Here is a 15,172-nt window from a genome sequence, read left to right on the forward strand (position 1 = left end):
CCATTGTCGCAGCGGTTTAGAAAGGAGAAGAGATACGTGGTTTATCCCAGTGGAACTATCATTCCATGAACTGTCCCTAAAAAAATAGCATCGACGGAAAACTCCTACCACTTTGTAGCACCGTAGTTGCCCTTTCTGAGAAGATATAAACCCCTAAGTTAGAGTACTTCTAACCATCGATTTTTTCAGCTTCCATGAAAACCTTTTTGCTTGGGTAATTTATTTAAGCCCTCTGGGTTTTTATTTTGCATTCATCGGGGTAGGCCTGGGTTATGTTTATGTCATTTACGATGACGGAAGTTCTTCGCTGTTGAGAAGTGGACCTATCCGTCAACTACGTTGTCAAACCCTTCGGTTCAGCGTTTTGCAGACGAGAGCGGGGCCGGGAAGGACAAAGGAAACATTCTTGGATTCATCAGAAACGGGCAGGGTGCCGATAGGCAGTTCTATTGGTTTGTGTCTGACAAGGCGAACGGGCAGGGCTCTCACGTTTGAATCAGTTAATCGAGCCGCCTTGTGCACTGCATTCTCGGGGCACAGGTTAATGTGCGCAGCAGCATTCTTGGTGATGGACGCCGGGCGCAAAAAGCGCAGAGCGAGTTTCTCACATTGTTGGAGGACGCTATCAGGCAGCCAGACCTGGCCAAGCGCATGCAGCGCTACCAGCTGGCTGTAGACAAGGCAAAGGTAGAATAGAATAGAATAATTTATTTAATGTCGAAGACGTGGAAAGTGTTTGCACAATCTTCCGAGCCAGAGGTTCATGTTAAAAACGCTCGACAAACTAAAAATACAACACAGGACAAAATGTGGATTATGCATATACAAGTACAAAAAACTTAACTATTAAGTACATCGTAATTTTGGGAAACATTTTTAAAGAAACTATTTTTTGAAAAAAAAAAAAAAAAACCTAAAAAACCTTAGTACATGCATCAAAGATAGTTTAAAATGGACTAATCGTAATTATTACAAACTGATTAAAATATTAAAATATGTCATATAATTATATATAAATAAACTAGCCAAAGATTATGTAAAAATGTAAAAATAGATAAAATTATATACAGTTCATATACTGGCACCCTGTGAAATTGTGCTAAAGTGCTCGAGGATTTGGTGACAGTTGATAGTTTATTCCACATGTGGGCAATCATGTATAAATAGGAGTTGTGCATGACAAGGCTGTTATACGGAGGCTACGCAACATTTAAGCCATTGTCTCGTAAATTGTATTTAGTTAACCGGGGTGTAAAAAACTGGGAGATATAATTTGGGCCATCTAGTTTAACCGGATCAAGAGTATCTTGGAATATTAAACTTTCATCTTTGATTAAAACATTGAAACTTTTAATATTATTTTTGAAACCTTGGATAGAGCATCTTGGAATATTACATTTGTAAACTTTATTGGAACCAGCATTTTATAGCCGGATCAAGCGAATCTTTGAACGTTGGCAACTGATTGGAATTATTGTTTAACCCGATCAAGCGAATCTTTTAACCGAATGAACCAAATCAACCGAATCTTGAACTCAGTATTACAAGTGCATTATGTTCAACCGGATTTGTCATTTGTTAAAGCATTTTAATGAAACTTCACGTTCGGTATTGTGAACCCCTCGTTTAAACATTGTATTTGTGAAACCTAGAAAAATAAATAAACAGGCTGAGACAGATTCAGCCAGAAAAAAAAGGTACAGTAAGTGTTTAATTGCTTAAAACTTGAAGCTATTCCCTGAAAACCACCTGGCAAGGAACGTTTTGAAACGTCCTTCAGAGGAAGCAAATCGATTAAAAATCGATAAAGACTTTGTACAATCCCATCGGTCGCCTTGGAAGAAGAAATAATCGATAAAGATTTTACGCTATCCTATTGGCTGGGCTAAACTGGATTTTTGCCGTAGTGTGCCACAGGCATCCCACGTAATAGGGCCATCATAAAATGAGACCTTCATAAAATAGGACCATCATGAAATAAGACCTTCATAAAATAAGACCATCATAAAATGAGACCTTCATAAAATAAGACCCTTATAAAATGAGACCTTCATAAAATGGGATCTTCATCAAATAAGACCAGCATTAAATGGGACCTTCATAAAATAAGGCCATCATGAAATGAGTCATTAAATGGCATACATGCACAATAAAATGAAATGTTTACATCTTTAATTGAGAAATGAGCTACAAACAATGCAAATGCTACATGAGTAAATGCGTAAACTACAACATAAAATAGGAGAACAGCATAATAAAATGAGACCTTAATTTTGACACCAATACTGCTCCATAATGTAACGCCAAGAATCTTGAGAGTTGGTTGAATTTCGATGGACTTATCACCAATAAAAAGATTGTATGGGTACTGAGAGATTTCCCCAGTGTCATTGCCTGAGTTTTAGTAGCGTTTACTTGCAGGTAATTCGCAGTGAACCAGGGTGTTAATCTCCCTATGCCTTGATTCAGTGTAGATTCAAGAGTGAAGGGGCTCTCATGGGCTATATATTCCGTTGTGTCATAGCATACAGACGTAGGGAGGAAGATCCAGCTGAGTAATTGACATCATTCACTAAGATATTAAAAAAGCGGTCCTGGAAGGCTCCCTTACGGCACTCCACAGCGAAGAGGCAGCTAGTCTGACACCTTTCCGTTACATTTTACTCGTTGAAAGCGGCCTGATAGATATCACTGAATCAGTTTTACGGCCGAATCTTGAACGCCGTAAGCTTTCAGTTTTGCTAGTAATAAATTATGCAAATCGAGCCAAAAGCTTTGGATAGGTCAATAGCGACCACCGCCACATCCTTTTTAATAGGGACCATAAGATACTCTGGACGCGGCCGAGGAGGACGTCAACCGGAAGTGAAATGTTCAATTCTTGGAACTAATTAGCATAATTCCACAGCGTCGACCTGAAGTCGCAACAGCGAAAATTAGAAGTTTGGCCGCCCCGTTAAACGGTGAGTGGGTTTTCTTGTTTTCAGTGGAGAAATCGCTTTTCGTACTGGATTTTCGATCCATTTCACTTCAAGAGACACATTTAAGTGTTTTTTAGTGTGGTGTTCTCTCGAGGATTGACTCTTACTTTTTTGCTATCAAGCCTTTTGGGTTCAGTGTTTTGGCGGCAACTGAGAATGAAAGCGCAGAGTCTTTCGACACAAATGTAACGCTATAACTGCTTATTTTTAAGGGGGTAACGTTCTCGTTGTACGGTAGTATTTGAAAAATTTAAGAGACGGGAAGAATAAAAATTGTTGGAGAACAAATATCTAGGCTTGTAATAAACTTGAACATGTCGGAGAAAATTGAGATCTTAAACAAGATGCCATGGTTCATTTATTATCTTTCAGAACAAATATTTCATTTTGTTCACTTTCAGTTTAGCGCTGGCCATGGAGTGGTCTGAAGATCAAAATCGCCTTAGTACGGGAAGTTCTCATAACATAACCATATTGTTTAAAAGGAAGAACAACGGAAAGGGGAAAAGTCTGGGAACAGATAGCTGATAACCCGAACTCCGATTTCCCTCGAAGAAAGGGGGATTTTAGAGAAACTGGAGTCATAGCCGGCAGCATATATTTTTCTTTATAAAAGATCAATAAGATATCAATCAAGCAAGACTTCGCGAGTTTTTCTAAAAGGCGTCATGGAATTAAAACACGAAAGCATTAATTTATCCTCTCTCGTCAGGCGAGCGCTCATCGCAACCTGCTCAATCTTAATTTGTTTTTCCTGCTAATGTGGCGGCGTCCTCGCTCCAGGCTTTTTCCGGCAAACCCACGTTTTCTTTACCGCCGCGTCCAGGGTATCTTAAGGTCCCTAATGTCAAGAGCCTGGCGCCAATCATCAGTTAGCTTTAATAAAGCGGAACAGCAAGAATGCCCACGCAGGAACCCTCACATATTATCCGAAAAGACTGGTGTGAATACGCTGTATAATTGATCAAACTTTAGTTTCTCAAACACCTTGGGTATAACTGATAAGACACTAATTCGGCAATAATTCGATAAGATGTTTCGTCGTCTTTCTTATGAATAGGGTGACGTTACTGAGTTTCCATTGACATGGCTACTCGCCTACGTCGATACAGTAATTAAAAAGTCTAGTCATAGGTCCGGCTATGACTGAAGCGGCAAATTTAAGTAGCTTAGGTGATATTCCGTCAGGACCAGCTGACTTCCTAACGTTTAGATTAGAGGGGATTTAAGAAACTCGGGCCACACTATCTGGATGAAGATAACAATTAATTTTGGGTGCCTTTGTCTCAATATTGACAACACTGGCGTGGCTAGAAAGTTCATCCACGGACAACGTTAGGACGGACTCATTGTAGGAGGCGTAAAATATTCATTAAGAGACGCACTGGTGTCAGGGACAATTCTGCCATCTTCAAGTAAACAAATTGAACTTGTATTGATACTGGACTTGCTATGTGGTCGGAGTGGTATCAGTTTTTTAATTTCCAGAATAAACCAGGCGAGCATCTAGAAGAAACAGATGCTGCATCAAAACAGAAATCTTTAACTGACTGTCTTTTCGGAGCTGTGACCTTGTTTCGCTGACATCGGTAGTTATTCCAGTTTTCATTCGTAGGAATTCGGCGGAATTTCTTATACAATAGATTCCTGATGCGCATTTGTTTTTGAAAAGCAGGGTTAATCCACTGCAGGTGATTGTTTTTAAGGTTCACGCCTTTGAGTAGAGATCAATAGCTTGCTTGAGAAGGCTTTCCCAGTGGCACCAAAGATCACTCACATCATCGAATGTGTAAGCAGTGTCCAGTGGGATGTCACTTAAGGACGAAAGAAAAGCTGGCTCATCAAAGTTTTTCATTGATCGATATTCCATACTTCCCACGTTCGCCTTAGGCAGTGTTTGTTTCCTACCAATGTCAATTAAGTCATGGCCGTTAAGACCAAGACGAAGAGTACGGCTCGAAACAAAACGCTCTGGGTGTGAAACAAGAATAACATCCAACAAAGTTTTCGTTGAAGCTGTAACTCTTGTAGGAACTGATATAGTGTTACTCAGGCAGAATTGGTCGCAAGAATTCGAAAGACTATAACTTGATCCAGCGGATGACTCATTTTTGGTTAGAATGTCAATATTAAAGTCTCCAAAAAACATGACTTCCTTTCGCTTTGTGTACATTTTTTCAGCCGCTAAAACACACGAGGATAAGAATTCTGAAATCTTGCATTTGCCGGGTGAGCGATAGCACGCGCATATTAGAAACCAGGAGTTGCCACAACCCTTAACGTCTAAACATATCGATTCAACACCATTTGGTTAGAGTTTTGCTCGGCGAAGAGCTGTAATAGACCGTCGTCTGTAGACTAGCATACCGCCACCACCTTTCTTCCGATCTCTACGGATAATGCGATATTTTGAATGAGCAAATAAAGAGCTGTTAACAGAACCATCGATCTACTACGAAAAATATGTCGAATCGGCATGTGTTGAGTAAGTCTATAACCTCGTCTGCCTTGCCGTAAATGCTGTTTACATTTAAGTGACCAGTTTTCAAATTTCTCTTGTAATATGAATTGATGTTAGAAGCAAACCAATCAATCGGCGAGAGATCAGATTCATCGCTTGAGTCTTTTGGTGAGGTATTTATTTCTTGGGCAACTTCATTCAAATGATCACTGTTAGAATCGCATTGTGAAGATTCGTTGTAAAGTGGATCCGTTCTCACCACAGAGTTGAAAAATTCTTCGGACAGAGAAGCAAATGGTTGCTCATTGAGATCAAACGAAATGTTGTGTCGGCAGATAGGGCATTTGCAAATCATTGGTACGATTCTCTGAATTAACTTGAAGTCCTTTGGTGTTACGTCTCCACACTTGATGTGATAGGTGAGGTCGCAGACACTGCACGCGAGCGATCTGTGGTTTTTGGCAATGGTTCTTGAGCATTCATGACAGATCAGTTTATTCGTGCTTGGTACAGGATTCCCACTGATAATTAAACAATGTGGAAGCCGAGTTGGGATATTGGATCACTCTGGAAATTAAATAACCTTTCGCCTTGTAAACTTTAGAATCATGGCGACTGTAATTGTTCCACCCTAAAACGGAAATTAAATATACCGTTGGCGCTTGCCCAGGTTGGCCTGATGCTTCCCAAACTCCAAATCAGCCGCTGTTGTGAAACAAAACCTGTCCTCGAAACTCAATCTTCCGGCGTTATAAAGGATGCCGAGGAGGAAAAGAGCGATAACGTAAGAACTCCGGGAAACGTTACCGTCCGTCATATTGTATGCCCTTACTGAGACTTGATTTGGCAGCGACGCCCGGAGCGTGCCTGATGCCCTCTCACTTGGCCATTAATGCTGAGAGAACAGTTGCCTACAACAACAAGCTCAGGCAGGCAGCACCAAACATGAACCTCTGGTTCAACAATGACGTAAAGAAAGAGACAAAAAAAGTGGGGTTACGCTTCATGGCGGCGGTCCTTCCAAAATTAACCCGCCAAACAATCACCCATCTAATCCCATTCACAAGGAGGCTGTTTTGCATTCCGCCCACAGCCGGCGTTACCACGTAAATTACCTAGTGTTTATTTAGTCCCTAGAGGATATTTTAGGTTATAAAAGTGGTATTAGACATGAAGACAGGGCAGAGATGGACCAGGTTTTTTTGACGCTCCCTCTCGTTGGGAGTATTCAACGTTTAAGAAGTGTAATAAGGAAATTACAGTAGGCAGAATAAACGTGACGAAAGTGCAAAAACTGGTTCGTGATACTCTTCTACGTGGGTACGACATATATCCAAATCAGTCAAAAAAACCTGAACAAGTTCGAAGAAGAGAAGTCACAAGTTCTGTTCAAAGCCTCAAGCTCGCCGATTTGAAGTTAGCAGCTGACGAACCGCCGAGGAAAAGTCGCAAGCAGAAGCTGGACAAGTGGCAGTGAAAGCTCAAGACCTCAGAAAATCAGGAGCAGACTGGAATCTACAAAAGCAACATATTCAGAAGGAAAAAGGTAAAACAGTTCCTTTATTACCGCAAAAAATACGGAGAATCATTTGAATTCAAGTTCAGAAGTTACGCAACTGGACCTTGCTTAGATGACACCTTACTTGCAATTCAGAAGAGAGTTTTCATGAAGACATTGATTACATGAGGATGAATTGACTTTATTCCAATATTGGAAATTAGAACTGATGAACAGTAAAGTTTAATATTTTATTCAATCGTAGAGAAAACACAAAAGGAAAAAAAAACGCCTAATTTCCTGCTTAATTGTGTTAAGTTTGAATTGCGTAATACAACAATAGAAATAGTTACGTAATATAACAATAGAAATCTACATATCTATCACAAGTAATTTCGCTAATTGCAATTAGCGATTAGTTACAAACAATTATTAAGTCAAGAATGCCTCCTAAGGTGGACGTATCAATACTAATTGCGAAAAGAGATAGTACAATAGTCGCATTGTACGAACTTTTAGAAGAATTTCAAGTGCTTTACAAAGTTCAGCCCGTATTAAGTACGCTTGAAAATGTTTACAAAGAAATGGAAATTAAGTACAGAAGTGTTAAAAAACAGCAAGAAACAATTACGGATAGGCTAATCGAGACGGGATCTACAGAAGAACAACTTAAGGCTAATCAGCAGGTCGGAGATAAAGTCAGAGGCGATTTTCTAAAATACAGCGAAATTTTTGCCACTTATCAAAAAGCGTGCATTTCCCACGAACCGCCGCTTAAGCACGATGCGCTCGAAGCTATGACCACAGCAGTAACCAAAATGGCAGACGTTTTAGCTTTGCAAAAGACCGCTAGCCACGGACTTGAGAAATTATCAGTGCCAACATGGGACGGAAATAGAAAACCTTACGCAACTTGGAAGAGCGAATTTAACTATTGAATGTATAAGTACAAACAGGACGAAGACGAACAGCTGCAACGACTAAGAAAAGCGTTACCAAAAAACTTTTTTTGGTCTGATCAAGTGCGGCCAAGCAAGAAAATCGAGCAGGCGTGGAAAATTCTTGATACTGAATTTGGAGACCAAAGGAAATTAATGGACACACTGCTAAGCGAAATTACTAATCTCAAACCAATAAAGAGTGACTCGAACTCGCTCTCGCGTTACGCTGCTAGAATATTAAGCTTCGTGAACAAAATAGAACAAAACGGTTGCGCAGTAACAAGCACATCGGAAGCACCCTTTGTCATGTCACAGCTTCTGTCTAAATTGGATGCCAGCGATAACATTGAATTTGGCCGCGAAATGCTACGCATGGGAAAAGAAGAAAATGTTTTAAATTTGATTGATTGGCTAAACAAAGAAGCAAGTTTACGATCGCGCATCAAAAAAGACACTAACTATCGCAATAATTCAAGAGAACACCGTTCTGACAATAACGCTAACGACAGTGGACTAGACCAGGATGAAATATGCCCACTTGGTTGCAAAACAAAGCATTTACTTTCCGCGTGTCCTATGTACCAAAAGTCAACAGTTGATGAGAAATGGGAAATTGTAAAACAAAACAATCGCTGTCGAAAATGCCTAGGAGCCCATCATACAAACTCTTGTAAGAAGCCCGACGGTACCAGTTGCGATAAGTGTACGCGACGCCACCATTGTTCCTTGCACAATGAGCGTGTACCTCTTGCAAATTCAGACCAAGGCACAGAAACGCTTCCATCCGCAAACGAAAGTCAAGAAGCTGGTAATCACAATGTCCAGGGCGAGACAAGCGTCCCTGCTATTTGTCCAGTTCAAAAAGTAAAGATTAGAGGCCAAAATGGAAATTTTACCGAAGCCCTAGCTATGTTAGATAGCGGCTCAAACACGAGTTTCATTTCAAAGAACGTTGTGAAGAAACTTGGCATACGCGGAGCCAAAACGTATTTAACGATTAACTTAGCAGGAGACCAAAAGAAGTCGGAAGCATCAGAGTTTCTCGATATTACAGTTGTTTCAAACTCTGAACCAAGTATTCAGAAATCTATGCGAGCTTATGCAATAAACAAGCCATGCAGCCCAGCTAGAACAGTCTCGAGAACGACATTAGAAAGCTATCCCCACTTGAAACCAATTTCAGAGCAATTTCATCTATCGGGCGCGCGGAACAGTTGATTTGTTAATTAGAACAGACTTTGCCGACGCCTTTAATGATATGCACGTTATCGCAGGGAAATCCGGAGAACCAATTGCAAAGAGAAATTGCTGCGGGTGGTACGTCATGGGAACATTCGCTTCAAAACAGGGTGAGCGTCCCTCGGCTATCAATTCAATTGATGTAGGAACTGTCGATGTGTTAGAAGACATGAAAAAGCTCCTTACACAAGACATGTTGGGAGTAAGACCAACCGAACTTTGTACGTGCAGAGATAATGATCTTAAGGAGAACAAGTTTATCAAATCAATTGCAGAATCGACTCAGATTGTTGAGGGGAGAATCCAGGTGCGAATGCCTTGGAATGGCGAGGGACCCCCAAAGGAGAGCAATTACGATGTTGCATATAAAAGAATGATTTCTTCTGAAAAGTCCTTTAAGAAAAAAGATTGTCTCGAAATCGTTGAAAGTGAAGTTCAAACGTTGCTGGATCAAGATTTCGTCGTTGAAATTCCCTCTGAAAACGTAAACCATGATCAGCCTGAATGGTATTTGCCTTTACAAGCCGTGTTCACACCTGACCGAACAACGCAAGTTCGACTAGTGTTCGATGCCTCAGCGAAGGGTCCAAGAGGAAAGTCGCTTAACGAGCATCTCGAAAAGGGACCAAACTACATAAACAGTTTGCCCAACGTGCTTATGGCTTGGCGCTTTGACAAAGTGGCTTATACCGGAGATGTTAGGAAAATGTTCAATCAAGTGTTGATCCATCCTGACGACCAAGTCTTCCACAGATTCCTATGGAGGACAAACGAAAGTTTGAAGCCAAAAGTCTATCAGTGGAAAAGACTTAATTTTGGAGACAAACCAGCCCCAGATATAGCCGCAGGAGCAATCATTACCTTAGCCAAAGCTTCTCAAGACCAGTACCCGGAAGCCGCGAAGGAACTCCGAACCCATGTCTACGTTGATGACATCGGTGGCTCCCGAGAAAACGAAGATAAAAGCAAGCAGATCACGAGTGAAATCGACGCCATTCTCAGCAAAGGTCAGTTTCAAATCAAACAGTGGCATTCAAACAACGAGAATGTTGATCAGACAGATGAAGAGCATGTAGATTTTCTTGGCCACAAATGGAATAAGGTTCGAGACACCATTACCTTTAAGAAAACAGAGATTGTTGCAGAGGAGAAGCCTGTTACAAAGAGAAATTGCCTCGCCTACCTGGCCCAGCTTTGGGATCACACAGGCCTCATGACTCCAACAACCATCGAGATGAGAATTGATTTAAAAGAATTGTGGAGTTCAGGTTATTCCTGGGATGAAGTCCTACCAGACGAGATTCAAACAAAATGGAAAGGAAATGTCCAAGTACTCAACCAACTTCTCAAGTACGAATTCAAAAGAAAGTTAAAGCCAGATAATGCAGTTGGAATGCCAGAAATACACGGATTCTGTGACGCGGGAGAGAAGGCTTATGGTTCAGCCATGTTTCTTCGTTGGAAACTTGATGACGGCAGCTACACCTGCGTTCAGTTCATGGTGAAAGCCTTTGTCTCACCCCTAAAGAAGAAGTCAATACCACGCTTGGAGTTAATGGGTTGTCTCGCGCTCTCAAGGTTATATCGAACATGTAGGGAAGCCTTAGAATTCGCCGAGATTAGCAGCTGCAAGAAAGTGTTCGGGATCGACTCCCAAGTTGTACTGTCATGGCTTAAAACAAGTCTGAGAAAATTTAAGCCGTTTGTCTCGGTACGAGTTGCTGAAATCCAAGAGACAATTGACCCTCAAGAGTTCAGCTACATCAGATCTGAACATAATCCAGCTGACGCCTTGACGAAAGGAATTCTCCCGGAACAGCTGGGAAAATGGTCACAAGGACCGCAGTTCCTTAGAAAGCCGCAAGAAGAGTTGCCCAAATTTGAAGAAAATGCCCTGAAGATCAATGACGAGTTGTCAGCTGAAATGAAACCTCCCATTGAAGCCAGACCAACGTCCTGCGACAAATCAGAATTTTCAACTGCCCAGAAAGAATTAAGAGACAATCCTCTCTTTGAACATTTGATGAAAACGTGTTCAACATTCTCAAAGGCCAGGAAAACGTTAGCTTACGTACTAAGATTCGTCAACAACACAAGAAAGAAAACGAAGAATAGAGATCCAATTTCGCCAAAAGAACTGACGGGAGTCAGAACTTCGGTTGTTCAAATGGTGCCAGCAGACGATTGATGTCGACAAGCTAGATAAGAAGCTTATTCCGTCAAAGGACGAGCATGGATAACTACGCGCGCACGGAAGATTGGCAAACATAAGGACGCTTCCTGATGAAATGCGCAATCCTATTATCCTCCCGAAGAGCCATCGATTAGTCGAACTGTTACTCGTTCACCTACACGGAAAACGAGCACACCGTGGTTACAAGAGCCTCATTTACGAATCAAGAAAGCGTTTCTGGATCGTGGGAGTACGTCACATGGCAAAACGTCTAACAGGAAAATGTGTGACTTGCAAGAAACTGCAAAAGAAGCCATTGGAGCAGTTAATGGGCCAGATTCCAAAACTACGCGTAGCGGCAGGGTTTCCAGCCTTCAGTAACACAGCCATCGACATGTTTGGTCCTCCGCAGGTACGACTTGGACGAAAAACGCTGAAAGAAGCACATGTAATTATATTCACTTGCATGAAAACCAGAGCAGTCCATCTTGAACGAGTAACAGATAGAAGCACCGACACATTTCTTATGGCGTTTCCACGATTTGTTTCCTTGAGAGGAAATCCTAACAACTGCTGGTCCGACTGCGGAACAAATTTCATTGGAGCTCAACACTACCTGAATAAACTTTTGAACGACTGGGATATGCCTAGAATCCAGAGCGTTGTCTGAGAAGAATTTTCGTCTACCTTTCAGTGGAGTTGGAATGTCCCTCGCGCCAGTCACCAGAACGGAATTGTGGAGAGCCTCATCAAATCAGTACGACAAGCGTTGGATGCTACATCCAAAAACCAAGCCCTCACAGAAGAGCAGTGGAGAACGTATTTAGCAGAAGTTACGTGCTTAATAAATCAGCGTCCTCTCTACCCAAGCTCAAACGGAATTTGGGAAAGCCCGCCTATCACACCAAATGATCTTTTGATCGGAAATCATTTTCCACCTCCGATGCCAGAAGTAGAATCGAAAGTAAATCCAAGACACCTCATGAGAAGTACAGAGAAACGAGTGCAAGAGTTTTGGAATTGCTGGATGAAATATTTTGCTCCCAATCTGCTGCCAAGAAACAAGTGGTTCAGAAAGCGAGAAAATCTACGTAAAGGAGATTTGGTGTTAGAAATTGAACCAACTCCCAGGAGAACGTGGAAGATGGGACTTGTGCTCGAAACTTATCCCGGTGAAGATGGTCTTGTTAGAAAAGCAAAGATTAAAACAGCAACGTCAGTCTATGATCGACCAATTCACAAACTATGTTTAATCGCGACAAAAGAAGAATTAAACAGCATGCCTTAGTTATACAACCTAGTTAAAACTAACTTATGTAGTGCAAAGAAACAAGTTGCTCAACCAATTACTTAAGTAATTCGCTTTCCGCACTGGGAGGGGGAGTGGTTTGCATTCCGCCCACAGCCGGCGTTACCGCGTAAATTACCTAGTGTTTATTCAGTCCCTAGAGGATATTTTAGGTTATAAAAGCGTTAATAGACATGAAGACAGGGCAGAAATGGACCAGGTTTTTTTGACGCTCCCTCTCGCTGGGAGTATTCAACGTTTAAGAAGTGTAATAAGGAGATTACAGTAGGCAGAATAGACGTGACGAAAGTGCAAAAACTGGTTCGTGATACTCTTCTACGTGGATACGACATATATCCAAATCAGAGGCAATGAAACTGAAAAAAGGAGCCGCCTACCAACCCAACCCCCTCCTCGCCACCCGCTCCACCGACTACAGTCACGACATAAACGAGGCGACGCTCGTTGTGGGAGCAGTTCTTTTGACTGGGCCGTAAATTTGGAAGCGTTAACGGTTGTGTATGACGACCTTTTTTATTAAGAAGGCGACCACAGCAAAATTCGTTAGCCAGGTGTGCTTCGTCAGAAATGAGATGGCTTGTCCTGCCGCAAGAGATGGCCAAGTTGAGAGTGTCTTTTTGATGGATTTGAATATTTATTTCTTTACTAATAAGGAACCAAGAAGGGAGTCACCTTAGAAGGCTTATGGGTAAGAGCTGAGTTTCTATACAATATTTATTTTATTTAAGTCAAGTTAAAAGGAAACATTCAGCTGTGGGACCGCGCTGACCTGGACACTACTTTTGCCAGTTTGAAAAGCGTTAATCAAATCTATGTGTCGGATACATCTAGAAATCCGCTTCAATCCTGCCTAGTGTTTCATTGGATCCTCGATCTTTTACTGTAAACCTCTATTAATGAGGAAACGTTTACTCATTCTATTACATTATTTTATCATATTTGGTTAAAACAGTATTCAAACGAACATGAACAGAAGATGTGAGAAACGCGTATGCGCCGGGCGGGAGAAATCGTCTTCGTTTACCAAAATAACTTGAGAAATGAATCAGCCAACATTGACAAGCAAAAAATCGTTATATATTTGGAAATTCAATGGAGAAGGCTACATTTATTTGGAAAATCAAGCTTTCTCGACCTTGAACCTTCGACAATGGTTCAGACTTCATGCAATTTTTCACCTCTACTGATGTCGGAATTCAGAAGTATTCGTCGATGTTTGGCCTTCCCTGGAAAAATCCATCGGTCAATTCTCAATGGTATATAAAAAAGATGAGTGTTCTGATATGGCTTAGGGTCTATAATCACGATTCGGTTTTTAACTAGTTCAAGGTTTGTCAGTTTAGAGTACTCCGGATACGCTTCTCACTTTCTGTTTCACGCGAGTCTTGTGACATGCAAATCAGCCAAGAAATGGTATCTAATGCGCATGTGCATCAGCTGACTGTGTCCCTTAAAGCTTTGTGGCCTAGCGTTGGCACGTGGTGCGGTTTTCATTAGTTCGGCTAGATAGCTATATCTGTCTGGATTTGCAAAAAAGTACCCCCATGGTTTTTTTAACAACAGTCTCATTTGAGGCTTGTTCAGTACTTGACCATTCTTTTCCTTAATGATGTTTTCAGTACAAAGATCCCCTAACAAGCTGCAGTAGATCGAAAAACATGTGTTTATAATGCTGTTATGTCGTGGTTCTTGTATTATAACAATACTGTTTAAAAGCAAAAAACGCTTCGTGAGTGTTTAGTTGAAGTGGTTTTGTCTTAGACAACCGATTCTGGGGTCAAGAAAGGTGGATTCTATGTCTGTTTTAGTCGGGCATCTCGCTATGAGCCTCATAGTTTGAGAGACTGAAAGGTCATAATTTGTGTGCTTTAAAATGTTGTTCATTTCATTTCAAATCTGTCGCTTGCCAAGAGCGACTTTGCGTTTGTTGTCAGCGATTAATTTTTCCGTTTTAAGCCCTAACTAACGACTTTCAAAGGTTTTCAAATTGTTGAAACGCACTTGAAATTTCTGTTGGTACCTTTATGTTAATCCAGACATTTGGGGTGGCTATACTGCTTTACGTCCATCCTAGTATAAGCACTGCACTGATGAGGCCCACAAGGCCGAATCAGTACTGTCTGCAATTATATTTTTATATATGTATCTGACTGAATTGAATTTATGTAAACATGTCTGCAGTGAATGTCTATAGGTCCTCAGCTAAGTATTTCCTTGGTACCAAGACTTTGACCCTCCCCACCCAGGACACTGGGTGACTGTCTGCGCATCCCACTGACCTCTGCAATAATCATTATAATTATTCTCAGCAGAACCCTGATTCAGCTGGCTTAGGACAAAGTAAGAACAAGGTACTTGCCAGTCAAAGCATCCAGTAAACACTGCTGCTTGCTGAAGGGGTTGTGTCAAAACAGGCCCTTCCCTTCCCCACTAGTTTAGCCCCCCAGGCTTGATCCACCCACTCACTGTTAAGGTAGTCCCTGGGCTATCCAGCTGTGACGACCAAGACATCAAGTCCCCTCTACTTTTTTGGACAACGCACTGGTCTGGAGCCGTGATGCGCCCGGCGA

General features: G+C 41.5%; 2 protein-coding genes and 1 pseudogene across 2 annotated transcripts; 2 read left to right on the forward strand and 1 right to left on the reverse strand.

Annotated features, from left to right (window-relative positions):
- Positions 1 to 4,689: 4,689 nt before the first annotated feature.
- Positions 4,690 to 5,797, reverse strand: LOC140938219 (uncharacterized; annotated as a pseudogene).
- A 3,408-nt stretch (positions 5,798 to 9,205) lies between these two features.
- On the forward strand, positions 9,206 to 11,308 carry LOC140938220 (uncharacterized). The gene has a single exon (XM_073387733.1). It carries the CDS (start codon positions 9,206 to 9,208, stop codon positions 11,306 to 11,308), a length of 2,103 nt encoding a protein of 700 aa, XP_073243834.1.
- Positions 11,309 to 11,552: 244 nt separating this feature from the next.
- Positions 11,553 to 12,581, forward strand: LOC140938221 (uncharacterized). Its single transcript, XM_073387734.1, has 2 exons — positions 11,553 to 11,705; positions 11,988 to 12,581. Exons 1-2 carry the CDS (start codon positions 11,553 to 11,555, stop codon positions 12,579 to 12,581), a joined length of 747 nt encoding a protein of 248 aa, XP_073243835.1.
- Positions 12,582 to 15,172: the final 2,591 nt, after the last annotated feature.

The sequence above is a fragment of the Porites lutea genome, chromosome 5 (genome assembly GCF_958299795.1).
Source record: "Porites lutea chromosome 5, jaPorLute2.1, whole genome shotgun sequence".
Lineage (NCBI taxonomy): Eukaryota > Metazoa > Cnidaria > Anthozoa > Scleractinia > Poritidae > Porites > Porites lutea.